Source organism: Antechinus flavipes, chromosome 6 (genome assembly GCF_016432865.1).
Source record: "Antechinus flavipes isolate AdamAnt ecotype Samford, QLD, Australia chromosome 6, AdamAnt_v2, whole genome shotgun sequence".
Lineage (NCBI taxonomy): Eukaryota > Metazoa > Chordata > Mammalia > Dasyuromorphia > Dasyuridae > Antechinus > Antechinus flavipes.
This window is the reverse complement of record NC_067403.1, coordinates 87,235,519-87,253,028: the sequence shown is the minus strand read 5'-3', so window position 1 is coordinate 87,253,028 and position 17,510 is coordinate 87,235,519. Positions and strand designations below refer to the sequence as shown.

Here is a 17,510-nt window from a genome sequence, read left to right as displayed (position 1 = left end):
ATGGATTTATGCTAAGAAATATCTCCTGCCAAAAGAATTGAGTATAAGAGGTATCTCCGCCTTGAATGTATAGTAGATTGTAATCTGAGAGGTTATCTAGACTTTATCTGGCAGATGAGGTAATTATGGTTCAGAAAAGTTACTTGCCTAAAATATATATAGGCAGGAAATATTGGGGTCAAGATGCTAACTCCAAGTCCTTTGATTCTAATTCATTGCCTCCTTGATAGTGTAGTGGACAGTGCATTAGTTTTGGAATTGGAAAGACTATGAATTAAAATTTCATCTCTGACACTAGCTTTGTAACCCAAGACAAATCATTTCTCTAGGTCTCATTTTCCTTGTCTATAAATGAAAGGGTAGTGTTCAGTGGTCACATCTAGGTCTAATTCTATGATCTTACTTGGATGGGTCCAGGATTGCACTGATGTATACACTTTTGCCTCTACTAGGAAGGATTTTAACCACTCACAATTTTTCCCAACTCTTGTCAAAATCCTATGTGGGTAATTGGGATAGTATTTGACATATTGGGAACCTCTTTGATTTTGTGTAGCTACCAATGAAGTTTATTAACTGCCTATTCGTTTCTCTTGTTTCCTGACCAACATCCTTTCTGTGTCAGGAATATAACTCTTGTATTATAACTTTATTCTATGTTTTTATCACAAATTTTTAATATATATATGTATATATATATATGTACTTATTGATACCCACATGTGCCTTTTTAGTCTTCTTGTTATATCAAATATATGACAAATAGAAAAGCCCAAAATGTGTACTGTGATGTTCTTCACTAAATTATTGAGTTTTTATTTCATTCAATAAGGATTCATATCAAGAAATGATTGAAAGTATGTGTTAAGCATTAAACACTACTGGGACTAGCATACACAAAGGAAACTGAAGAGATCCCAGGGAAAGGGTAGAGGCTAAGTGTTAGAGGGGAAAGGGTAGCACAAGTTAGAAGACTTGAGTTCAAATTCTGATTCTGTAATATTCTGTCTATTACCATAAGTGTGGCTTTTAATCTCTTGGATCTTACTATCCTCCCTCTGCAAAGTGAGGAGATTGGATTTGACCTCTAACGTTTCTTCAAATTCTAAATCTTTGACTACACATTAAAAAAGGTAATACATCTATAACATTAAAATGTAAACTTGCATTATTTTAGTAATAAGGTTTTTAGTAACAAAAGATTTTCTATACATTACCTGTGGCCCAAACACAACCCCCAAGCATTGCAAGAGGCCAGAACTTAGGACAATGGAGTAACACATTGACCACTAAGGAAACTGTCCATATGGCAGCACAGAGAATCCACTGAAGAAACATTCCTGTCAATAAAGCAATAATTTATTATTAATAGTTTATACCTGAATTTTACCATGTGTATACTTAGAAATATTTATGGGCTTATTTGTCCTGATTATGCAAAGCAAACTGGAGTTCTTCCCACTAATAACTAGAAGTTAGTGAGTGATTCTACATTTCCAGCTTGGTACTATGCTGGTCTCTATTGCTTACTGACGAAAATTGATATAGAATTATTTCATACATCAGTTTTCTAAAGCCTATGTTTTTATGATTCTTACTAAGGCAAGAATGCATAGAAAGTTGAATTATTTTAAGTTCTTGTGGGCTGGGACATTTAAAAAGCTGGGAGTTAGCTTCTTGTAAGTGAAAATATACTTTCTAATTTCTAAGCGGCCTTTTCGTGATGTGGGGGTAAGTAAGTGAATGCATCTCCTGCAGGTTTTCACTTAGTCCTTTAGATTTCATCCACTATTGGTAAAAACAATCAAAGTCAACTTTAAAGAGAGGCAAGAAAGTACATAATCAAAAGGTTCACTTAAAAAGGAGAAGCTAGAGTTATAAACAAGTAATTTGCTTATATGTAAGCATTTGCCTAGTTGAGAAGGAAGAAGAGAAGAAAAGTAATGTGATGGAAATTGGTGGAAAACTACCACAATGACAGTGGCTGATTGTAGGCTGTTGTATGCATTGGCTTTAATTATTAGGACTCTTATACTCATACCCTAGATCTAGGTATCAATCAGTTAATGTGGTAGGAAAAAACTTAAAGAGTTCATTATAAAAGAGACAGAGGTATAGTACAATAAAGGGACATGGCAGTTTGTCCCTAATTTAGCAGAAAGAATGGTCAGTAGAAGTATTGAGAATCAAAGAGGTTGTTCTCATTAAAATATGAAAAAACCAGAAAGCTATACAAGATTATCCCCTGTTGAAGGAACAGAAATAGCTCAGCTACAAACTTATGTGTTTATTGGGTACAAATTCAATTGTCTGCTATATGAGATGAAAAGGTTTCTTTTCTTGCCATCTTACCAGGGAATGTGAAGTCATCTTTCCTAGTAAGGTGTAAGAAATGTTATAGGTTGGGAAACTAAGAACAGAAGGGGTATCATGAGAATTGAAAAGATATGTGCTTTGATTTCCAAAAATGTTTAGAGAATGAAATTTATCAATTCTAAACCAATGAGTTTGACATCAATTCTGGGAAAATTTTAGAAAATTATTATTATTATTTATTATTATTATTTAAAACCAGACGTGATTTCATCAGTGTAGCAGCCATATTTTGCTGATTAATTTTCACTTCTAAGTGCCAGTAGTTAACAAGTCCCAAACTTACAGTCTTATTGAATAACATATCACTAAGAGGACAAAGGACTTTCCCAGGACTCCACAATTAGTATGTGTTAGAGAAAAGATTTGATCTTAAGTCTAATTGTAAAGGTAGCTCCTTTTTCCTGTGACTATATAGCTTGTAGAATATATTAAATAGATGGTTAGTATATATCTAGAAAAGGAATAAACAATAACCTATCATTTTAAAAAGTAGCAATATTTGATCGATTAGAAAAATACAGTAGACCTAGAATTTAAAAAGACTTTTCAGAGTATCTTATGCTCTTCTTTTGGAGAAACTGGAGAAAGGTAAGCTGAGTAGTTATTAATGATTCCATAACATATAATGATCCATAACAAGCTGGATGTTTCTAGTTGTCTAAAGGCAGCTAGTGTCACACTGAATTCAAACCCAGCTCAGGTACTTATTATCTGTGTAACCCTAGGCAAGTCAAAATCTCAGTTTCCTCAACTATAAAAAGGTGATAATAATAAAATCTACCTAGCAGTATTTTTTGGAGTGTCAAAAGAGATATTTGCAAAAAAGCACTTACTTATAGTACCTAGCACATAGAAGAAACTGTATAAATGATTATTTTCTTCTCTCTTTGGTAGAATATGCCAAGGATCTAAGGTTGTGCCATTTAACATGCCATTAATGGCATGTCTAAAGTCATACACAGAATCCTTATCAAATCTGCAGAAGATATCAAGCCAAAAGTGATAGCTGATGCATTATGTGAGAAGATTCAGAAAGAGTTTGACCAAACAAAACACTAGGTTGTTTTCTAGGAAATTGAACTTAGGATATATGTTACATCTTATATTTGATTTCAAGAAGATTTCATGCTTACAAGAAAGATAGGATTGGACAGCAGTTTGTCTGAAAAAGAATTAGGGGTTTTAAAAAGTGGCTTGCCAACTCAATATGAGTCAGCAGTGAGACATAATGCCTTAAAAAAGCTAAGTCAATATTACATTGCATTAAGAGAGGCAAAGTTTTAGGAATGAGCCTACAGCATTTGTGCTACACTCAATGGGTCAGATCATATTTGGAATATATTGTATTCAAGTCTTTGTAACCAATTTTAGAAAGAATGCTGCCAAACTGCAGAACATCCAGGGGATTTCCATCTGGATGGAGAAAGGTCTTGAATCCATTCCATTGGAAGGAGGGTGAAAGGAAGTAATAGTTGATAGATTAAAAAAGAGAAGATTCAAGGGAAGTATGATAGAAGTCTTCAAGTATTTTAAAAGCTATCATAGGAAAGAAGTAATAGATTTGTTTTGCTTGGTCCCTGAAGGCTGAACTAGGAATCCTAGTGGGGAGTTGCAAAGACAAATTCATGCTTGATTTCAGGAAAAGATTTCTAATAATTATAGCTGTCTAAAAATAGAATAAGCTGTTTCAAAAGGTAGCAGGTTCTTTGCAATTGGATTTCTGAGCAAAAGCTGGCTATTTGCTGGAAATGTTTTGGTGGGAATTCTTTTTTGGGAAGGGGTTAGGAACATAACTTTTGATGTTGCTTCTCCTTCTGACATTCTGTGAAAAAAGTCTGGGAGGAGGAAGAAGGAAATCCACAATGGTCTTGAATTTGAAGGGTGGAAAAAATAATACTGATATTCATATAATGTTCTATGATTTAGACAGTGTTTAAACTGTCTAAACACAGGACATCCTGTGTGTTGTTCTCATGTGGCCTAAACAGTACCCCTGTGAGATATTTGTTAAAATACTACTATTCCTCTTCCCTCAAATTTTTTTTTTTACAAATAGGGTAATTGAAGCTCAAAGTAATGAGTTCACTTGTCAACAGACAGCCTCTAAATGTGACAAAAGACATTTGAACCCAATCCTTTCATGGACTGGTCAGTATATCATTTGTTCCACTATACAATTCTGTTTCTCTAAAAATGATATAGAGGAGGAAGGGGGAACAGAGATTTCTGCTGTACATTCGAGGCTACCTATGAGATTTCTGATTCTCTCCAGCTTCTCTTTCTACCCTTGCCATGGCTGATCTTGACATCCTGGGAAAGGAACAGCTTTTATGTTCACAAAATGAATAGGTACCACAGAGGCCAACAGAAATGAGATCATCTATTACTAGTCACAGAGAGAATAGATACTTATCTTGGCAGCACTATTTAGGAATGCATATCTTGATCTTCCATGGTTAAAACGAAAAGTTAGGATGTTCTTATAACACAGGAATTTGACACATCATGAATTGTGTTCTGAGACTTGTTCAAAGTTTCTAAACAATACCCTTTTCTGATTATTCAATTGGGAATAAAAATATCAATTTGGCACCTACAAAGAAAGCTGTAGATGATAAACAAGGATTTAGGGTCAGAGATGCATTTTACCATTATATTAGATTGGTGGTAAGAACTTAAAAGAAAGCATAGTATTGAAAGTGAATCATTTACTAAGAAGATGAGATCAGAGAATGGTATTTGGCTTAAGATCATGGCTCAAAATACAGGAATTGAAGATTTTTGGTCAGTATAATTGTGCATCTAATGAGGACTGGGAAAGATTATATTTGCTTAGAGATTTGCTGATCTGATTGAAGGACATTTTAAACTCAGACAGAAGGGAGTAACAGAACAGTATCTACCAATAACTATGAAATCAGATACCATTAAGATAGTAAGTAGAATAAGAAGAATAATAGAAATATTTAAAAATCAAAGACACTTGATCATGGCACTAAAAAGAAACATGAATAAGTAAACTAGGAAGCAACTTTATCTCCCATTATGTCAAATCTTGCATTAAAAAAAAAACAACTTTTCAAAGACCCAGAAATTTTTATTTGATTATTAAGAAATGGATGCATTGAAATTCAACATGAGCCAATTCTTTTGGTCAGAGAAGTGATTCAAAGGTGATTCAGAGATCTGATATAGGAAGGTGAAATTCAACTCAGGAATTTTATAAGAGACAGCTGTATAGGGGGCAAAAATGATAATATGATCTCAGATATTTATATCTAAATGTGTTGAGAGGGGTAAGAAAAGGAACCAGAAGTATTAACAGGTATAGTCTCATTGGTAATCCCAGTACCTTTTCTCTGTTAATTATATTCTATTTATATTATATATAGTTTGCTTTGTATATATTTGTTTGCATGTTGTCTCCATCATTATACTGTAAATTCCTTGATGGCAGGGCACTGCCTTTTGCCTCTTTTTGTATTCCTTGTGCTTAGCTAAATGCTGGCATGTAGTAGATGTGTAAAAATTTTTTATGGATGGCAGAGCCAAGATGGTGGAGGAAAGGCAGGAAATTGCCAATCTTTCCCCCAAACTGCTCCAAATCCCTTTAAAAAATGACTCTAAACAAATTTTAGAGCATCAATACACACAAAAATGGAGTAGAACATTTTTCCATCCAAAGGCAACTTAGAAGGTCAGCAGAAAAGATCTGTGGAACTAGGATGGCAGCTCAGTATGCAATTCCAGATCAAGATGCACCAGTGTAGCACTGGCCCAATCCCAATGCCAGGAAAACAGGAACTAGTCAGAGTCAGCAGCACTACAGATACCTCTCAGCCCATAAACACTAAAGACTACTTGGAAAGTTGGCAGGAAAAGTTTGTCGGTAGGATGGGAGGACCTTGGAAAACCACAAGTGGACATGGACAGAGGTGATAGTAGCAGCTTCCTAAGGCCTCAACTCACAAGAGGTCTCCTCATTAGCACTAAAGGACTCTGTTGTTTTGGGATCCTAGATCTTATAGCTTTGGTGGGGCAGGGTAACTCCTAATTATTTCAGGCAGAAAAGAATGCTTTTTTTCAGGTCCTTAGAAGGATCTCTGAAAACAGCTGCACAAAAGAGCTGAAGCTTGGGACAGTGCACTATCTTCCTGGAAATAGAGCCATAATTCAACAAAGAGTTAAAAGTCAAATAATAGGGTTAGGAAAATGAGCAGACAACAGAAAAATATTCTGACCATACAGAGTTACTATGGTGATAAGGAAGATCAAAACACACACTCAGAAGAAGATAAAGTCAAAACTTTTATCTACATTCAAAGCCTCAAAGAAAAATAGAATTGGAATCAGTCTATGGAAGAGTTCAAAAGGAATTTTGAAAATCAAGTGAGAGAGATAGAGGAAAAAGTTAGGAAAAGAATTGAGAGTGGCACCAAAAAAAAAAAAAAAAAAACAACTAATGAGAAGCAGAATGCCTTAAAGAGCAAAATTCCAAAGGGAAAGGAGATACAAAAACTTATTGAAGAAAATAATCCCTTAAAAATTGGAATTGGATATATAACTTTATGAAAAATAAAATACAATATAAAGCAAAACCCCCCAAATGAAAAGAATTAGAAAAAAAAGTTAAATGTCTCATTGGAAAAACAACTGACCTAGAAAATAGATACAGGAGAGATAATTGTAAAATTATTGGCCTACTTGAAAGTCATGATAAAAGAAAAAGTCTGGACATCATCTTTCAAGAAATTATTAAGGAAAACTGTACTATTCTCAAACCAGATAATAAAATAGAAATTGGAAGAATCCAACAATCATCTCCTGAAAGAGATCCCCAAATAAAATACCTCCCATGGATATCATAGCCAAATTCCAGAACTCCCAGGTCAAGGAGAAAATATTGAAAACATTCAAAAAGAAACAATTCAAGTGTAGTGGAGCCACAGTCAGGTTTAGCAGCTTTTACATTGAAAGACTGGAAAGCTTGGAATATGATATTCTGAAGAACAGTGGAGGTAGGATTTTAGTCAAGAATCACTGACCTAACAATATGGAGCACAATCTTTCATAGAAAGGGTGGTCATTCAATGAAATGGAGGATTTTCAAGCATTTGTAATGAAAAGATCAGAGCTGAATAGAAAATCTGATTTTCAAATACAGGACTCAGGAGAAACACAAGGAGATAATCACAAAAGTGATATCCTAAGGGATTTAATAATGTTTATCTGTTTACACTCCTACATGGAAGGACAATATTTGTAACTCAGAACTTTTTCATTATTATGGCAGTTAGAAGGAATATATATAGACAGAGGGATAGTGTGAACTGAATATGAAAGGATACTAACTTTTCAGTAAATGATGAAATTAAGGGGTGAGAGAAAAGAACGGAAAAGAGAGAAGTGGAATGGTGAAAATTATCTGCCATAAAAATAGGTAAGAAAAAAATTTTACCGTGGAGGGGAAAAGGGGTAGATTAGGGTGAGTGAGTGAACCTTACTCTCTCAGAACTAACTTAAAGAAGAAATAACAAAAATAACACTCAATATGGGTGTAGAAATCTATTTTACCCTACAGGAAAGTAGGAGAGGAATGGAATAAGGGAAAGAGGGAGGTTGATAGATGAAAGGGCATATACAAAAGGGAATGGTAAGTAGCAAAACAGTTTTGAGGAGGCACAGAGTGAAAGGAGAGAGAGAATAAATGGGGGGAATAATTAAAATATTAATTGAAAAAGATTTTTGAAGCAATTATCTCTGATAAGGCCTCATTTCTCTAATATAAGGGAAACTGCATCAAATTTATAAAAAGAAATAAGTGCCATGCTCAAACTGATAAATGATCAAAAGATATGAACTATGCCAAAGAGCCATAAAATCATGCATATCCTTTGAGTAATACCACCAATACCAGGCACAGATTCCAAAAGAGCTTTTTACAAAAGAAAAAATGTACAAAAAATATTTATCGCAGCTTTCTTCCCTAGGCAAAAACATTGGAAACTGAAGAAACGTCCATCAGTTGAGGAAGGGGAAAAATGTGATTATGACGGGATATTATTATGCTATGAGAATGATGAGCAGGACGCTCTCAGAAAAATTTGGAAAATCCTTCAAAAACTCAAACAAAATGAAATGTATTGTATATAAATTAATAACAATGTTCTGGGATTATCAGTTGGGAATGACTTTGATATTCTCAGCAATAAAATAATCCATGACTACTTTGAAGGACTTATAATGAAAAATTCTATCCATACTCAGAAAAAGAACTGATTGTCTGAATACGAATTAAAGATCTCTCTCTCACTTGCTCCCTCCTCTCTTTTTCCCTCCTCTTCTCCCTCTTTTCCTCCCTCCCCCTCCTCCTCTCTTTCTCCCTCCCTCCCTGTCCTCTTCTCTTCCTCTCCTCTAACTTCAATTTCTTGACTTTTTTAAAGGCAAGGATATCTATGTTTTCTCTAACAACATGACTTTTATGAAAATGTTTTACATAACTTCACATGTGCTTTCTTAATGGAAACTGGGCATAAAGGAGAGAATCTAAAACTCAGAGTTTTAAAGACAATTATAAAAAATTCTTTTAAATGTAACTGGGGAAAATAGCAAATAAAAATTTAAAAAATTAAGGATTGATGATTATGTCTTGAGACTTAACTAGGATGTGATTACACTGGAATATGCCAATGAAAGAGTATACTCATTTAAAAGTAAGGATTAAACATGAGGGAAATGAAATAGCAAGATACATCAATAATATATAGCTGTGTAGAAATCTAACTAAAGAATTATTAAGTAATTTAAATGCTTTATCTCATTTAATCCTCAGAAATCTGTAAACTTAGTCATTACAAGTATTATCTCCCATTTTAACAATTCAAACTTGCTTATATAGTATTTTATAGTTTATCATCAAAGCTTCTGTGAATATCTGCTCTTAAAGTACTTCCTTTCATTAGGTGGTGCAGTAGATAGAGCACTGGCCCTAGCATCTGTAAAATTCATTTACCTTTCTGAGTTCAAATGTGGTTTTTAGACACTTATTAGCTATGTGAATCTGGATAAGTTACTTAATCCTGTTTACCTCAGTTCCTCATCTGTAAAGTGGATAAAGTAATAGAAAAGCACTCCAGTATGTTTTCTAAGGAAACTGTTTGGGGTCATGGAAAGTCAGAAATGACTGAAGTGATTGAACAAAAAACAACACTGCTTTCAAAGGTAGAAATCACAACCCACGTATGTATGCCCTTCTTCTTATCCTATGTAATGTTATCTGTGCCTTAAATGTCCTCCGCAGGAAAAACTCAACATTCTGGGGACATTTGTCAGGGTCTTTTTTTTTTTTTAACATTCTAGGAATACCAGACCCTCACAGGCTGTTAGTTTGTCTTCTCTTGTTCTCCAAAAGTGATTAGCTAACCTACTTTTCCAGGTATACAAAATCCTTAATGGTATTTCATAGTTCTTGGAACATAAATCATTGCTGGCAATATGTGGCAGCCTCCTTATGTCTTTTTCTATATAATGCCCTTTAAATCTCCTACTTGCCTTGCTACTAATTTCACCTTTCAAAATATGAAGAAGAACTGGTTGACAAAGCACATAAGATGATATCCCTGGACCTGAGATGAGGAAGTAAATGCTAAGGATAGTGAGCTAGGAAACATAGATTTTAGAAAAGCAGATCTTAAAGAGTTCAGAAGTAAAAAAGGTAGAATCCCAATTTTATAGTGTTTTCAAAAAAAAGGAAATTGGCTTTGAATTTGTGTACTCAAGAATGAAATATTTCAATTACAGTTGCATTTGATTCCAGTAAGGACTGTGTTGAAGCTCTAAATCAGATTAGACATATTTTCAGTATGAGAATTTATATCTTAGAAATGGACAAACACTCCAAATTAGAGCTTGAGTTACTGTGTTATTGAACTCTAAAGTTAAGAAAGTAATGAAGAAAATACAAATGATGCAGATTTTTTAAAAACCACTTTACCTTCCCTTTCTCCTAAGTCAGTTATAAAGTATTTACAGCTCATCACAGATTTCATTGAAGAAGGAAAAAGGGATGTGTGAAAAGAGACCAGTGTTGGCTGCAAAGGGAACTCAAAAAAGATGATTTTACATCTTTAATGACATATGTGATATATGTAGGCAAGAACCAAGAGAAAAATCTTATATAGCAACAGCAATATTGTTTAAGAATAACTAATTCTGAGCAAATTAGTTATTTGCCACATTTACTCAAAAGGACATATGAAAAAAGACTCTATCTGTATCCAGAGAAAGAGCTGATATAACTATGTATAGAACAGTTTTACATATATACATATATGTGTATATGTTTGTCTACATATATACATATACACGTAGATATAGCTTCATACAAAGACATACCCATATATATGTTTACCATTAGAAAGACACACATACATACACATATATTTCTAATGGTAGCCATCTTTATGGGAGATGAGGGAAGATGAGGGAAGAAAAAAAAGAAATTTATATTTTAATGTACTTTGTTATGGAAGTGCTTGTTTTATCCCATAAATTAAAAATAAAAAATAACTGAGAATGAATACAAAAGCAACAGCCTTAAGAAAGTCAAAGTCAGATCTGAATTGGTTATTATGATACATACTGAGAATACAATAAAAGTTTTTTTTTTCAAGTTGTATTGAGAGTCCTAAAAAAGAAGGGGCAAATCTATTGTTTGCATTTGGCTGAGAAAGATGATGATATTAGAAGGAAGTAGAAATACTGAATCCCAATTCTCCACTTCTCCCCCCCTTCAAATAATGAGTATGAGCTTCAAACTGAGAATGACAGAATAAAAATGATTTATGGAGAAGAGAAATTGAAGATAAGTAAGGAGATGGTAAGAGAGCATCTAAGTATGCTCCATGAGTTCAAATTATCATTATCTTTCCCCTAGGACTTATCTTCTGGCATAGTGAATTGCTGACCTGTAGGTGAACTTTAAAAATTAGCTGTGAATATTCAGGAGAGATTCAAGGGCTTAGAAGTAGAAAAATATTATTCAATTTTTTTAAAGAGCAAAGAAGGTAGATTAGGGAATTTCTGGGAAAATACGAGAAACTATTGTTGAAGAAATAGCTTAAAAAGGAAAAGAAAAAAATTACAAAGGCAGCATATAGAATCATCAAAAATAAATCATGCCTAGCTAATCATAATTCTCTTTTTTTGGATGGGTTACTAGATTGTTTTATTGAGAAGACTCCATAGACCAGTCTATCGGCATTTTGGTAAGGCATCAAACAACTGTCTCATGATATCATTGCCAATATAATCAGGATTAGACGGAAACATTGTTAGGAACTGAACTACTAAACTCCAAATGTCCATTAATTAATTGTTGTTGGCCTGAATAGAAGTTCATAGTGGTTTTATGTGGTTCTCTATCCTTTACTATGTTCTGTTAGATTTTTTTTAATCTGTGATTTGGATGAAGACATAAGGAAGAAAAAAATCTAAAGATGTAGATGTCATTTTTATTAAATCTGTATATAACAAAACATGGGGAAAATGGCTGATATTGTTAGATACCAAAAAAATCAAGATATGGTAAGTTCTTAACAGCTTGATATGATGAATAAGAATACATCTAGATTTTGACATTAGGATTTTGAAAAATCAAATGAAAATGTACGAGATTAGAGATAGGAATTAGTATAGCTAGAAACTGGTTAAGATGAAAAAGAACAAGAGAAAGTTTTAGTGGTCTGCAAGCTCAAAATGAGTTCACATTATGTATCACAAGGCAGCTAGGAAAACTAATATGATTTTAGGCTGCAATAGTAGAAATATTTGGAATGAGGGCGTGATAATTTTCCTTTTCTTTGCTCCAGGATGACCACACCTAGAGTTTTATGTCCAGTTCTAGGTGCCATATTTTGGGAAGGATACTGAGAAATGGTAATATATCAAGTACAAAGCAGAGTGATTAGAATGGTATTAAGACATAAAAATGTACCATATGAAGAGTACTTGAAGGAACACAATGATAATTTTTAGAGATTTGTCATTTTCAAAATTATAAATTATAGCTCTATCTCCAAGAATAATCAGAATGCTCCTGGCTAAACAGGTAGGGGTGTGTGTGTGTGTGTGTGTGTGTGTGTGTATGTGTGTGTGTGTATTACCATCTCCAGTATCAAATTTTTTAACTGGAACAAAGTTGGACCCAAATAAGATAACAGCTGCAGCTGAGGAGATGAAGCCGACAGTGAGATCTGTTCCATTGTTGCTGTGTTCCATGGTGGTGATACTGCCTGGGAGCCAACCGAAGATACTGAGGTTTGATGTAGATTCAGCTTGGTGTAGTTTCTCTTCTGAGAAAAGAAAAAATGAAGAAATGGAAGAGAATAAGCATTATCTCACCTTGAATGTGACGGAGAGAAATTTAGTATTTTACATTTTCTAGAGTCATGTATCCTAAATCTAGAAATAAATGAGAGAAGTCCAACAGCCAAGTCAGAATTAATCCAATGGTTCTCCCTGATGTCTGAGATTGGGTTAGCTTCTATGAAATTTTGCAATATTACTCAGTAATGGATGCTTAGAAAACAATGATAATTCATGTGAGTGTCCAAATTATTATTATTATCATACTTCAAATTTTCCATGTTTTGCTTAATTATTCAAAATATTAAGAAGGAAACAAATATTAATTAAGGGCCTCCTCTGTGCCAAGCACTATGTTAAGTGATTTACAAATATTACCTCATTTGATCCAAACCATCACTTTGGGAAGTCTTTGATCTAATTATACCCATTTTACAGATGAGAAAACTGAGACAGAAAGCAGTTAAGTGTCTTGTCTGGTGTCTTATAGCTAGTGGATAGATGGATTTGAACTCATTTCCTTGCCACTAGTTTTAACTCCTTATCTACCTATACTGACTTCATAGCACATGGAGGGCAACAACCTCATTTTACAGATTGGGAAACTCAAGGCCAAAGAGATTTAGTGATACATTATGAAATCACTAGATTTCAAAAAAAAAAAAAAAAAAAAAAAAAAGATTCCCACTGCTTTCAGTTTCTACAACTGAAAAATAAAGGGGTTAAATTAAGAAATTTGCCTAAGTCCTAAACGCACTCAAACTCACTATCTGAAACTGAAATCTCTATCTTCTCTAAATATGTTAGTTCCAGGTAGTGGTGTGACTGGAGATAATGAGAGTGAGGCAAGAAATATTAAGGAGGTACAACAGACAGGACTGATAAAAAATCTTGATTAAAAAAGAGATAAAAAAGTAGATAGATCCAAGCACAACTTTATAATTAAGAAACTAGGCAGGCAGTTCATATGATAGTGGTATTCTCAATAGAAATAGTGACATTTGGAGGAAGAGTAGGAGTTCCATTTTGAAGTAAAGGTGTTGGGAGATCCTGGTCTTAAGATATTTAGAAGGAAGTTTGTTGGACTGGAATTCAGGGAGAAAAAAAGAGTAGGATAAGCATATATTGATTTGTGAGCTGACCCGTCTAGAGTAGTTAAGATCATTAAGGAAGAGGGAGCTTAGAGAGAGAAGAGAGCCCAAGACATAACCTTAAGGGAAATCGCTATTTATAGAATGGAAGCTATTTGATTTATCTGAGAATACTAAAAGGGAGTTGTAAGGTAAGTAGGCTGAGATTGAGGAAACATCAGTGCAATATCCCAGGTAGAAGAATTTCCAAAATAAGGAAGTAGTTAAGAGAACCAAAATCTATAGCAAAAAATTCAAAAAAGGCTCAGAAAAAGATTATTCAAATAAAATTTTGGTAATTTTTGATTAAGAGCAGTTTTAGAACAGTGTGAAAATGAGGTGATTGGAATGAAAAGAATAATGAGGAAATCATTTTAGAAATTTAATAATAAGTCATTATAGGAGTTTAAAAGTAAAAGGAAGATGGGAGTTTAGGCCAATGACTTAATTAGAAACTTGAAATGAAAGTTTTTAAGGATAAAAAGCTGTTTGCTTCACCTAGAGGTGAATATTGTATATAAAAATAGATATTTGGAGAAACATGACTGAGAAACAACAGGAATAAAATAATTATTACTGTGTAGTGGTAAGGGCCTAGTTGAGATAAAAAAAAATCAGGAATGCAACATATTTATCTTTAAAAAAAATCAGCCACAATAGATTTATACATTCAAAAAACAGAACACATATATTTAAAAACTCAACATAATTTGCCTTTAGAAAAGTGCTGGCTTTAATGTCAGTTCTATTTTTAAATGTTGCTTATGTTTCTTTCAGATTTACCCTGACTTAGTGAGCAAGACTCCTGGTAGAAACTGTTATAGGAAATTATCCGGAAAATGAGAGTTATGACAATCGTGAGACTAAAAAGATACATAACAAACTATTTCAATTCCTCTGCTTTTAGAGCATACAGCTTACCTCTCATCTCTGCCTTACATTATATTTTTATAAATAAGAAATGGAGGTAAGATATCATGGTGATGAGGTGAGTGGCAGTAAGAGTTATTAAAATCCCCTTATGGTTGGCACAGAGGTTCTTAATGAAAGAATTCATGAAATCTGCATTATTAATTGGCAGAAATGAAAGTTTATTGTTGGACAGGAAGCCAGTTCTGCTAAGAGACTGACTTCTTTAGTGGCAAAGTCCTGTTAGGGAAATGGAGGCTGACACTGAGAAAAGAATGCCTTCCCAATGGGCAGGATCTTAGCAAGCTGCTTTGGACCTTTTGCAAAGAGTGAGTTTAGAAACTGCCTTTAAAAGGAGTCTTGAGGCTTCAGGAAGCCAAAGTTCCCAGGCCTAGATGATTATCAGTATTTGGCCCACATCTCCTATTGGAATTAACAACACTTCAAAAGGGTGCTTTTTGACCAAGAGTTCTAATTGAATCAAAGGGTCTGGCATCCCCTATTTGGAGGGAAGACTCTAAAAGGGATCACAGATCAAAAAGGAACACAGTTTCAGAATGATAATCTTAAAGGGAACAGTTTCAGTAAAGGAAACAGTTTCCCTCCTCGTTCAAAAAGGGAAGATAGAGAGATGGTTTTGGAATCAAAAAGACTTGGTTTTACATTCTTCCTCTGACACATACTAGCTGAATAAGTCAGAGAAGAGTCAATTAACTTCTCTTATCTATCTCTGTCATCTCTCTAACAGTCAAAATTGTTTTTAGAGGAAATTTCCTTAAGTAGAATTCCATACACCAGTGAAATCACAGGTCTGCCCTGCAGCAGCTCTCTCTCCCCACCTTTCATTCCCTGCACTGCAGAAAAGAAAAGAAAAGAAAAGAAAAGAAAAGAAAAGAAAAGAAAAGAAAAGAAAAGAAAAGAAAAGAAAAGAAAAGAAAAGAAAAGAAAAGAAAAGAAAAGAAAAGAAAAGAAAAGAAAAGAAAAGAAAAGAAAAGAAAAGAAAAGAAAAGAAAAGAAAAGAAAAGAAAAGAAAAGAAAAGAAAAGAAAAGAAAAGAAAAGAAAAGAAAAGAAAAGAAAAGAAAAGAAAAGAAAAGAAAAGAAAAGAAAAGAAAAGAAAAGAAAAGAAAAGAAAAGAAAAGAAAAAAGAAAAGAAAAGAAAAGAAAAGAAAAGAAAAGAAAAAAAAAAAAAAAAAAAGAAAAGAAAAGAAATGAAAAGAAAATATTAGAGCCTAAAGTGAGTAATCATTTGGTCACAGTGAAAATTCAAAGGCTTTTTGTAAGCATAATACTAAAAGTAGAGTTATAAATAATATTTCAAAATAACTCTCAACATTCACTTCTGCATTAGAGAAACTGATTTAAAGAGTGGAATAGAGCTCCTGGGCTCAATTCTGACCACTTATTGCCCATTAGTCAAGGTTAAGTATCACATTTTTGTTGAGATTAGTGTCTGAGGATATTTTGAATCCTATTACCCAATAGTTCAGGGACATTACAGAAATGATTATGATATAAACAAATTTAAAGGTATGAAACATCACAAGCTATTTCAAGTGAGGTATATTGACAATGGATAATTTTTTACTCTCTAAAAGAAAGCTAAAACTTTTTTTCTTGATCATGGAGGGAACACCTTTGTAAACTGAAGACAATTTGATTTAAAAAAAAGCTTCATGTAAGCAGGTTGCTTTTTGGTAGAAAATTAAAAAAACATGTATTGGGGTTATCATTGATAATGTAATGTTAAATCACAGAAAACAAATTTTGTCATTGTTTAGAATTAGATTCTCTGTTGATTATCTCCCTCTGAGCCTCAATTCTTCCTCTGCAAAAAGGGAATACTTATCACCTCCCTACCCACAATTCCATGTTGTGAAGTGTATCATAAAATACTTTGAAAATTCTATAATGCCATATAAATACCTACCATTAAAATCTTTAATATATGAAAGGTTGGTTCCAATTAGTTTCTTTCATTTCCCTGAATGCATTTAAACAGCAAAAAAACAAAAACAAAACAAAAAAACCACAGGTGCAGAATACTAAGGATATAAAGGCAAAACAACCACTACTACTAAAGCAAAAGCAAAAACAAAATACAAACAAACAAACAAAAAACAATAACCAGGCCCATTTCTGCAACAGCTTACATTCCACTGAATAATTCATTCCATGACTTCCAGCACCAGTAATGAGTTCTCAGTGTCTTCATAATAGAGCTAGAGGGGAATATCCAACATTATTTAGTCCTATCTATCCTTGTTTAAAATTTAAAAAAAAATGCCTTAGAAACTAGAGGGGAAGAGTCTGTCTACGCTCCTTGGGCAGAGAAAATCAGAGGCAGGATCTGAACTCCAGATGAAGTGAGTGTTCCCCCCTCCCACCCATACAGTGCTGCCTTCCCCTTCCTACTTTAACATTGCGAGCAGGCGCTGCAGCTGAAAGGATTTGGGCCACTCTCCCCACTTAGTTTTCCTTTCAGCTGATTTCCTTAATTTCTTCTAAAGATTCATTCTCTGTTAATTTTTTTAATTAAATAATTATTTTTTCTGGCCTTCATCTGTTGTTAATGGCTAGCCTTGGTTTTCTGATCTTCCCCTTTCTTTCTGAAAGTGTCCTAATTTAGTGAATCATCCACCAGACTTCTTTCACTGACTAAGACTGGGGGCTTTTCCTTCTCCCCTTAAGGTAAAATGCTATTGTATGCTTCAGTATTTGTTTTATGATCG

General features: G+C 33.7%; 1 protein-coding gene across 1 annotated transcript in view; it reads right to left on the bottom strand.

Annotated features, from left to right (window-relative positions):
* The window catches only part of TMEM144 (transmembrane protein 144), a 58,564-nt gene extending 41,384 nt beyond the window's left edge, over positions 1 to 17,180 (bottom strand). The window contains exons 1-3 of the mRNA XM_051966689.1: positions 16,932 to 17,180; positions 12,540 to 12,728; positions 1,218 to 1,340 (exon numbers count right to left, since the gene is read on the bottom strand). Of these exons, the coding sequence (XP_051822649.1) occupies positions 1,218 to 1,340; positions 12,540 to 12,654 (238 nt within the window). The 5' untranslated portion in view covers positions 12,655 to 12,728; positions 16,932 to 17,180. The remainder of the gene's footprint in view (positions 1 to 1,217; positions 1,341 to 12,539; positions 12,729 to 16,931) is intronic.
* Positions 17,181 to 17,510: the final 330 nt, after the last annotated feature.